The sequence below is a fragment of the Fundulus heteroclitus genome, chromosome 23, assembly GCF_011125445.2.
Source record: "Fundulus heteroclitus isolate FHET01 chromosome 23, MU-UCD_Fhet_4.1, whole genome shotgun sequence".
Taxonomy (NCBI): domain Eukaryota; kingdom Metazoa; phylum Chordata; class Actinopteri; order Cyprinodontiformes; family Fundulidae; genus Fundulus; species Fundulus heteroclitus.
The window spans coordinates 20,935,986-20,946,977 of NC_046383.1; the positions used below are offsets into that span (position 1 = coordinate 20,935,986).

Sequence of the window (10,992 nt, forward strand, 5' to 3'; positions counted from 1 at the left end):
GGTCAAGGGTCTTGCTCAGCGACCATCTGTGGGAGTTGAACCCAGAACCTTTGGGACACAAGCACAATGCTTTAACCACTAGGCTACCAGTCCCCAAATTTCATGGTAAAGAGAAGAAACCAGGAGACTGTGAAAGTGTGATACACTAGCTGGCTACTCAGGCTGTAAAGTTGTACACTGTGTTCATCGGAGAGACAGCTTAGGGGAAGAAACCGTCTCTATGACATCTGGTGTCTGTAAATAGCGCTCTGTATCGCCGATCTGAGGGTTAAAACCTAAACAATTTGCCACAGGATGTGTGTTGTCTGTGGAGATGTTGGCATCCTTAATCCTGATCATAGACCTGTGCAAATGCTGAGCGGAGGGAAGGTCAGTCCCAACAATTTTCTCTGCAGACCTAATTGTTTGTACCTGTCCAGTTTTGAGCCAAACCACACAGTGATGGATGAACACAGGACAGTTTGAATGATGACAGTGAAGGGGATAACCAGCAACTCCTGTGGAAGGTTGGTCGTCATGACTTGTTCAGGAAGTACAATCTCTGCTGGATCTTCTTTGCAAAGATGTCTGTGTGCGAGGACCATCGCAGGTCCTGAGAAAGGGTGGCTCCTTGCTACCATAAGTGATCCACAGCAAATACAGTGCTGTTGAGTATGGTGAGAAGAAGGCATGTGGAGGAAGTTCTCTGGAAGTCCATCTTCATCTCCATAGTCTTAGAGCTCCAGGTGGTTCTGACTGCGTCATTGAACCAGCCAATTAACCTCCCACCTGTATGCAGACTCGACAAATATCCTGGATATGACAAATGACAGTGATGTCATCTGCACACTTCACGAGTTTTACAGACAAGTCTGTTTAGGTGCAGTCATTTTTGTAGAGGGAGTGGCCACCCATGGGGGGTGCTGATAGTTCTTAAACTATCAGCACCCCCCATGAGAAGATGCTCCCCAGTTTCAGCTGTTACTGCTGGTCAGTCAGGAAGTTGGTAATCCACTGATAGTTGGAGGGTCAGACTGGGTGAGCTACTGGTGGATGATGTCTGGAGCCATGCTGATGTCCACAAACAGGATCCTGTTGTACGTTCCTGGGTGCAGGATGAGGATGTAGTCCCAAGATGCATCGCTGCATGCAAGATGGACAGCTGTGCAGCAATTATTACAGAGACATAGTTGGATGGTAAAATAACCGACGCCACGGTGCACCTAGCTGACCGCTCTTTGTTTAGAAACTGACTGAGCGGCAGCTGTGGCGAGGAGAAAAGGTGAAGGCCTAGCGATATACGTCCACAACACCTGGTGCACAGCTGCAAAGACTATCAGAACCTCCTTCTCCTCTGATCTGGAATATCTAACAGTTAAGTGCAGACCATTTAAACTTGTTAGAGAGTTTTGCTTTGTTATTATCATTACCGCACACATCCAGCCGAAAGCTAATGCTAAGCTAGCCCTAGAAGAGCTATACAGGTTAAGTTCTCCGATGTTACTGGGGCGATGTTAAAACCAAGAGAAAGCTTTAATTTTGAAAAGAAAAGAGATGTAACAACACACATAAACAATACCTATTGTTTACGTGTGTTTATTGACTTAAATGATTGACTTAGAATCTAGTCAACATAGACTTCTTTATTTGAAGCAAAATTATTTATTACCTAATAGTATTGTAACAGAACACCTTTGTAGCAACCCCCCCCCCCCCCCCCCCCACACACACACACACACACACACACACACACACATGTTCTATTTGGAAATAAATAAATAAAAATAAAACAGTTTTTTTGTCCAATTCATCAATTAATCGTGAAAATAATTAACTATTAAAATAATCTTTAGTGACAGCCCTAGTGACAGCAGGCAAATGAATCCAAGAACATTCAAGAACATATGCCATGGATCATTTTGAGCTTTGATCATAACCTTATTTATATCGATTCTAAGATTTAAATTATAAATATTATAAAAGTGACACCGTGAAACTGTTTACAGCTTTTATGGAGAACAAGGTAAATGAAAAAAATAATTATGGAGCACAGAACTCGGGCGCATCAATCTCTTTCAAGAGATAAAAGGGGGGGGGGGATCCACTTCTGTTAGCCTAGAGGCTAGTTAGGAGCTAACAAGAATACACACATAACACATATTTCCCTTTCGCAATGCAATTATGAACACTGCACATAACTCGTTAATGGACGTCGAAGTGGACTGCACATAGTGCGTGACTGAACGTCTTGGGGTCTTTTTTATTTTACGTTTCTAGCAAACCAGCCATTTTTTTAATTCTAGATTAAGATGTTAAACTTTTCAAACATAGTAAGTAAACGTCACTTTCTTTTATCCTCACCTCAGACTCTGACCTCTTCTGCAACAGGAGGAAATGAGAGCAATTGCACCTTGCTCAATGAAGCCCCTCTGTAATCTGCGCAAGTAGGCTACTGATCTTCTGAACGTGAACCAGAACCACTTCTTCTGTTATAACTGTGTTGGAGGTAGACATTCCATTTGCGAGTATAACTGCTGCCACCATCTGTTTTGGAGGAAAGCTGTTTTTTTTTTTTTTCATTGATGCACTCTGCTGGTGAAATCACATGGTTAGGGTGGCATTAGACATAAACGTAGTCCCCTCAAGGACTGGCGCCGTCTATTGGAGCTGATGTATCAGCGCAATCTTTGGTGTGCATTTAAATGAACAGAGGAACACGTTTGCCCAGCTAAAATAATCATAACTCCTCGAATTTAACAGTTTGCTTTATTACAAACGGCAAAGTTAGTAATGACAGGCCGCTGTCACACTTTAAAATTGGTATTTTCATGCTGAAAACCCCTGTTTTGTGCTATTTAGCAAAGACAGGGATATAGCATAATAATGTCTAAATGAATATGCCATCTCATGCTGAAATACTTTTTTTATGCTCTTTAATAAATACATATGGTATGACATAACTGTATAAATGCATAAATGTTGTACTTTAATAAATAATCCATTCTCCATTTAAATTCTAATTTATTTCACTCTATCACACACACACCAATACAACCACGAGCCTTCTATACACACCACCAACAATCATTTTGTCATATTTTGCATGGCAGACTTTTAAATTTGGGCCGGGGGCACCAGGGGTGCCAGGCTAGAATGGACGGATGTCTAGATTTGATAACTGTCAAAGGTTATCTAACCAGATTCAGTTAGGAAAACACCCAACTTCACCATCACAAGTAGCGCTTTAAAACAAAGTACTGTATCAACTAAAATGATATCTTAACTGTACCCCTCTTTCCCTTTTAGGAGGGCAACAAAAAAACAAAAACAAAATCCTTTCCCTAAAATTTGCAGGTCTGTTTAGAACCCTCCATTCCAAATTTCAACTATTATATATTCCAAGTCACTAGGCCTACCTGTGAATACCTGTCTAAACTTTTTCTTAGTTTGTGATAAGTTCTCATACTTTAATTTTTTTCCAACCCTCTTCACTGCCTCTGCATGACTTATTTTATTGATTGTTTAAATTGTTGACTTTTCCTGAATTCCCCCTATGTTACTCTGTGCTTACCACCACAGTTACAACAATTTTCTAGAACATCATCTTCATATTCTTCTAGTTTATGAACACCACATTTTGGGACAGCTATGTGTGCCCATTTCTTTGATCTCTTCAATTCTAGAAACACAGCATTATAATTTTCCTTATTTAGATCGCAAACATTAGCTGTGCATACCGCCACCGATTGTACATTTTAGTATGTGTGGAAAATGCATCCAGTGGTTTTAAAATGTAATTGTTGGTGTTTGGTGAATAATTTGGCCCGAACATTTTGTTTGAATCAAATGGTAGCTGCTTTATTATTTGTGAGAAATGTTAATAAAAATACCACTATTTCAAATTAGGTTTAAAGCATTCAAACAGGTAGGATGACATTTTACTTTCGCTATTTTATCATTATTTATATATTGTGGTAAATATTAAGGAATTGCAACTTTTTATTTGTTAATCAGTCTTTTTTATCATTTCAGAATGAAATTTTTAATAGAACGTTTGTTTTGGGAGTTTATAACGCAAAAATTATTAATGAAACGTGTGTTTTTTGGAGAAGTGATGTAAAGCAAGAAACCGATGCACAGGTAGCGGCAAAATTCCAGCTGATCTAATGAAAAAAAAAAATAAAAAATAAACTGCAGCGGTTTTCAGATTAAAATGTAGAAATGAGTAAGGGCCCTCATCAACTCGGATCACTTTTACTCATCTGAAAACTCGTATTTGTTATCAAAGTAAAGTCCTGTTTGGGCTTGGTTGAGCTCCAACGCGACAGTTCATAGCTCTACCTCAAGATGTCGCTGTGTATTAGCGCTTCAATTTTTACTGTCAGTATCCTCACAGCATTGTGACGCAGAATGTGGGGCAGGTTGCTGCCGCCGATCAAGAGAGAGAGAGAGAGAGCGAGAGACAAGCGGCTTTTTGGATTGTGAGAAATTTGGATAAAATCAAAATCTCTGATTTTTTTCTTTAAAATTCTCCCGTTTTTGACACGGATTAGACTCCAAGGATGGCTATCACAAGCTCTGAAGTCCGCGGTCTCGTCTTCGGCGTGCTGCTTTATTCTCTACATTTGGCAGAGGGCGATTTGAGCTACTCGTTTTCAGAGGAGATGCGACGCGGATCAGTGGTCGGAAATGTTGCCAAAGACTTGGGTCTCGATGTCAGCAAGCTGTCCGCTCGAAAGGCTCGCATTGATGCGGAAGTAAGCAATAAACATTATTTTGAGATAAACATCCGTACCGGAGATTTGGTTATCTCCGACAGAATCGACAGAGAAGGCCTTTGTGGAGACAAAGCATCCTGCGTTTTGAAACAAGAGATCATGTTGGAGAATCCACTAGAGCTGCATCGGGTGAATCTGCATGTTCAGGATATAAATGATAACGCTCCGCAATTTAATAGAGAGCTGATCCAAATCGATATAAGCGAATCTGCAGTGAAAGGTGCTCGTTTTCCAATAGAGGAAGCTCATGATGCAGATATAGGCCAAAATTCAGTGCAGACTTATAACCTGCAGAACAATGAAAATTTTATTCTGGGTGTTGGAACAAATTCTGTTGAGCTTGTCCTGAACAAAGAGCTAGACCGTGAGAAATTAAAGGAAATCGGTCTTCTTTTGACAGCCCTTGATGGTGGCTTGCCACAAAGGACAGGTACTGTGAAGATCCATATAAATGTCCTGGATGCAAATGATAACATTCCAGTGTTCAACAAGCTTGTGTATAAGAGCACAATACCAGAAAACTCTCCAGTAGGGTCTGCTGTTCTAACAGTTAGTGCAACTGATGCAGACGAGGGATTAAATGGAGAGGTTACTTATGATTTTGGACATATTTCTGATGAGGTTAAGGGGATTTTTGAAATAGACAGTAAAACAGGTAAAATAAAACTGATGACTACAGTTGATTTTGAAACAATGCCATTGTTTGAACTTCGTGTGACAGCAAAAGATGGGTTAGGACTGACCTCTTATTCCAAGGTCATAATTGATGTCACTGATGTAAACGATAATGCACCAATTATAAATGTAAAATCCCTATCCAATCCCGTACCAGAGAACGTGTCACCTGGTACAGAGGTGGGCATCATAAATGTCCAGGACAGAGACTCAGAGAAAAATGGACAGGTCCGCTGCTCCGTTCAGCTGAACGTCCCTTTTAAGTTGGTTCCCTCTATTAAAAACTATTATTCTCTGGTGACCACAGGACAGCTGGACCGTGAACTAGTTTCTGATTACAATATTACAATCACTGCCACTGATGAGGGCTCTCCACCTCTGTCCTCCTCTAAAACGGTTCAGTTATCTGTAGCTGACATCAATGACAACCCACCTGTGTTTGAGGAACAGTCCTACAGCGCATATGTGAGTGAAAATAACAAACCTGGCTCCACTTTGTGCTCTGTTTCTGCTCGAGACCCCGACTGGAGACAAAACGGTACAGTGATTTATTCTCTGTTACCTGGTGAGGTGAACGGTGCCTCGGTGTCCTCCTATCTATCTGTTAACGGAGACACGGGGGTGATCCACGCTGTCAGGTCGTTTGATTATGAACAGTTCAGGAGTTTTAAAGTCCACGTCATGGCCAGAGACAACGGTTCTCCTCCACTCAGCAGCAACGTGACCGTCAGTGTGTTCATATCGGATGTGAATGACAACTCTCCTCAGATACTGTACCCCGCCCCGGAGGGCAGCTCCTTCATGACCGAGCTGGTCCCCAAAGCTGCACACGGAGGCTCTCTGGTGTCCAAAGTGATCGCGGTGGACGCAGACTCTGGACAGAATGCCTGGCTGTCCTATCATATAGTCAAAGCCACAGATCCTGGACTTTTCACTATTGGTCTGCACAGCGGAGAGATCAGGACACAGCGGGACATTTCAGAATCTGACAGCATGAAACAGAACCTGATTGTTGCAGTGAAAGATAACGGACAGCCCTCTCTGTCTGCCACCTGTGCCATGTATTTACTTATTTCTGATAACTTGGCTGAGGTGCCAGAACTGAAAGATATTTCTTATGATGAGAAGAACTCCAAGCTGACCTCCTATCTGATCATTGCGCTGGTTTCTGTGTCCACCTTCTTTCTGACCTTCATCATCATCATCCTGGGTGTGAGGTTTTGTCGCAGGAGAAAGCCCAGACTGCTGTTTGATGGGGCAGTAGCCATCCCCGGAGCTTATCTCCCTCCTAATTACTGCAGATGTTGACGGCACAGGAACTTTACGCAGCGCCTACAATTATGACGCCTACCTGACAACAGGATCTAGAACCAGTGACTTTAAGTTTGTATCATCTTACAACGACAACACGCTGCCTGCTGACCAGACTCTGAAGAAAAGTCCAACAGAGTTTGCTGACATGTTTGGAGACAGTGATGCTTCTCCTGAGGTAGGAATGGATTTTCTTCAAAAAATCTTTTCAGATAAGGAATCTTAATATCACATTCCCCTAGTATTTCACTCATCACAATTTTAAAGTTATTTTCTAGATGTTCACTTTGACAGATTTTGCTATTTTCTCTGATGCTGGTGATGAAATTAGTTTGAATATATTGATTTAAATGGACGGAGTTGTAGCTTTTGTTCACAACCATATTGTTACCCTGTACACAAAGTTTTAATAAATATAGCCCTTATGTTTCCCGGGTCACAGTCAAAATTGCATTTCTTCACCCCTTTTCATAAACATTGAGGATTAGTTATTTGTGGATTATCACAGTTTGAGAAAAGGAATCAATCTCCCTGTTGATGTATCAACTTTGATTGTTCATTATCTCCATAAGACTGATGTACAATCCTTTAAATAATTATTAATAGGGTTCATAACGTATTCTTCCAACTGAATGTCAAAGTGCAGGTTGCAGTGTTAACTTAAAGGCCAGAGAACGTAAATGGCTCTTCCAGTTTTTTGTGGTTAAGCTGTATGTCTGCATCTGTTACCTTTAAGAGACATAGTGTTTCCTTACTCAGCGCATACATCTCAACGAGCCTGATTTTGAGTGTTAATGAAACAGTGTCTCACATATTTAATAATCATTTTCCATGTCAATTGTTTCTCAGTTCCTATCAAACTTTTGTTTCTTCTTCTTTTTCTTCTTTGACAGTTTTCAAATATTTTGCAGTGGGTGGAGGTCTTTGTCTCTGTCCTTGGTGCTGATAAGATTGTATAATTGTATTAAGTCAAGATGCCTGCTAGCATTGTCAGCTAATGTTGCTGAGTTTGCTAATGGTTTGGAAACAATGTTTTATATATTGGGAACATTTGTGGTTCTTGTACTGTTATCCATAGTTTAAATGTAATATTCAACACAGAGGTATCATATTCTGTTTTTGTGTGTCAAATTTATGATACTGAGTAAAAATAAATTATCTAAAGAAATCCTATGGAAAACTAATAATAATCAGTGTCATCTGATGTACAGTTTGATCAGAAATCTATGGTATAATTGTTTTTCTATTTCCCTTGCATTAGAAATTCAGAATGATTCTTCTTATTTGTAACCCAATATCTGAGTCTTTTTTCACTTGAGGATATATAACTCCTTTTTTGCAGAAGAGTACAACTTGTTTGTGGTTGCTCTCTTGATCGTTGATGTAAAAGTCTGCTAACCCTGCCCTTGTTTGTTGAAGGTTTACCAACACTCAAGTATTTTAAATAAGTGCGGAGCCAAATAAGTTTCTTACGGGTGGCCAGACTGAGACCACTGCTCATTGACGCGTGGCTGAAAACTGACGTCTTCTGTCTTTTTGTAAAAAGAGCTGTGGTCCTTTGTCGCTCTCTCATTACATAAGAGACCTATCAATGACTTGCAGACACAAACAACTAACCTTGTCTTCCCCCCATTATTGAAAACAAAAAACTTCAAAACTAGTTTGAAATAGAGCATGAACTTTGTCATTGTTCATGCTAGTATATAATCTGTGTGAATAATTAATTAGTGTATTTTCATTGTCAGTTATGAATATTATATTAACAAGTAAATGTCACATAAAAAAACAAACTAGTTTTGGCATGCTTTTGTCATATTGTGAAAGGAGAAGACCTATATAGTAAGAACCAAATGTAATAATGAACTAAATAAAAAACACCTTAATCAGTTTTTATTTGCGATGTAGAGACAACATAAAACATTTACAGCAAATAAATTAAAATAAATTAAATTACAATTAAGTAAATTAAATTACAGAAATTTTAAATATTTTATAATTTTACAAATCACAATCTTAAATGCACAATACTCTCCCCAAGAATGAAGGAAAATGCCTTGAGGCCCCCCTGCCAAACTTCACAGTGGTGCCTGGTAAGTACTCCTAATCTAAATTTATATCAAAAAAGGTACCTAAACTACTAACAACTTAAAAAGTGCTGCAAATCTTGATGACAATCCTGTCAGCATTAAGTACTCCTTTTGTTTAAATTGGCACTAACGTGTGCATCAGACTTGGCATGCGATGTAAATCTTCCATCTTTAAACGGCCTTTTCCTTATTTATATGGCATCTATTGGAACCGGACCGGACTTTCACCTTCATATTTGGAGATATGTAAAATAGAAACAAAATAAACCTTAGTTTTTCTATCATGTCACATTTCACAGATGGCCCAATTCCACAGCTGAGTCCATGTTCAATATAATTTCATTTATCTGTTAGTTGAGACACAACATTTTAAAGAAAAACTTATTTGTTTATTTATTTAAAAAGGGACAGTACATATTAATGAACATGCATATCATACGTAAAAATGCCAGATTGTATTCATTGGCTAATTTCCATCTGTAGTCCCTAGGTTGATGTTAACATTAAATTTAAAATAAAAAAAAACACAAGACACATACATTACAAATAGGCCAGACAAAAACAGTACATGAGGGTCACTCACAACAGCAGACTACACACAGGATATACTCCTAGGACGAAGACAGACAGGAACAATTACACGTTGATATACCCAAAAGAGTAGTTGTAGCATTGTTTTAAACTTTGTACATGCCCCAAAGTGTGAGATGTATATGCTCTAAGTGCCGATCTGAGGTTTTTTTCTTGATTGCGTCTAAATAACTTAAAATAAATTAGTAATGTGTCCTTTATTGCTAACAGATAAACATACCAGATACCAAAATGAACTTGTAGATCATAACTGCCATACTGTAGCCTACCTTGAAATTCCCTTCGTAGAGTAAAGCTTGGGGAGGTCCCCAAGCCATCTCCATCATCACTGTCTCTATTAAATTGATCATCTGTTAAGAATAAGAATGATCTGGATCAGCCATGATTGCACAATCAAGGAATTTGACTTTAGTTACAGCTCTTACAGCATGCAGACATTTGTTATACATTTACATCCATATAAGGAAAAGTCAATGGCAGGTTGTGGTTTGTGACAGCTCAATATACCTATTTTGTTTCACAGGGGTGCAGCTGACTAATCAGTCTGTAAAGTGTTCATTGTGTTCATCAAAGTGACAGCCTGGGAATACAAACTGTCTCTGTGGTGGCTGGTTTATTTAAATAGCACTCTGTATGTCTGACTTGAGGATAAAAATCTAAACCATTTTACTGCAAGATGTGTGGGGTCTGCAAAGATGTTGGAAATCTTGTTCCTGACTGTAGACCTGTACAAGTCCTGGGAAGAGGGAAGGTCTGCTCCGATGACTCTCTCTGCCGACCTAGTTATTCTTTGTAGTTTGGACCTGTCTTCTTTTGTGAATGAGCAAAACCACACAGTGATGGATGAACATGGGAAAGACTGTATGATGGCAGTGTTAAAGATGACCAGCAGCTGCTGTGAAATGTTGTACTTTACAATGTCCTAAGGAAGTACAGTCTCAAACCAATGATAGTGATATAATCTGCACACTTTAGGAGTTTTACAGAGGAGTTGGTTTAGGTGCAGTCATTTGTGTAGAGGGAGGAATGGGAAGAGAAAAAACCCATGGGGTGTTCCAATGCTGATGGTTGTTGAGTAGGAGAAGATCCTCCCCAGTCTTACCTGTTGCTGCTGGTCAGTCAGGAAGCTGGTAATCCTCTGACAGGTGGAGGTCAGCAATGTGAGCTGGGTGAGTTTCTGATGGAGGATGTCAGGGTTACTGGTGTTGAAGGCCCAGCCGAAGTCCACAATCAGAATCCTGGCGTACATTTATGGGTGGTCGAGGTGGTGCTAGATATAGTATCCTCCCAGGTTGACTGCGTCATCTGGTGGCTTGCTTGCCCATAAAGCAAACTGCTGGGGGTCCAACAGGAGGCCTGTGATATCCTTCAGATGCTTCAACACCAGCCGCTCAAAGTAATTTGTGATGATACAGAATTTGAAACCAGAGGGAAACACACACAGCTCTGGGGACTTTTTCAAGAACTGAGTAAATATTGGGACTGTGATTGGTCAACACAGCCTTGCAGGCAAAACATGGGACTATCATCAGGTCCTGGAGCTTTCCTGAACCTCTGATGCAAAAACAGCC

At 39.9% G+C, this 10,992-nt stretch overlaps 2 protein-coding genes across 3 annotated transcripts in view; both read left to right on the top strand.

The window, feature by feature from the left end:
• Positions 1-2,504, top strand: part of LOC118557362 (protocadherin beta-15-like) — a 35,739-nt gene extending 33,235 nt beyond the window's left edge. Inside the window, exon 2 of one of the 2 annotated variants that reach the window (XM_036127276.1) lies at positions 2,346-2,504. In XM_036127276.1, coding sequence (XP_035983169.1) covers positions 2,346-2,414 — 69 coding nt within the window. In that variant the 3' untranslated portion in view covers positions 2,415-2,504. The remainder of the gene's footprint in view (positions 1-2,345) is intronic. The other variant, XM_036127275.1, reaches the window with a different exon arrangement.
• Positions 2,505-4,404: 1,900 nt separating this feature from the next.
• On the top strand, positions 4,405-6,984 carry LOC105923024 (protocadherin beta-15). The gene is given in 2 exon segments (XM_036127281.1): positions 4,405-6,728; positions 6,730-6,984. Coding segments are annotated over 2 exon segments (2,427 nt in total). The 5' UTR covers positions 4,405-4,541; the 3' UTR covers positions 6,970-6,984.
• The last annotated feature ends 4,008 nt before the right edge of the window (positions 6,985-10,992 follow it).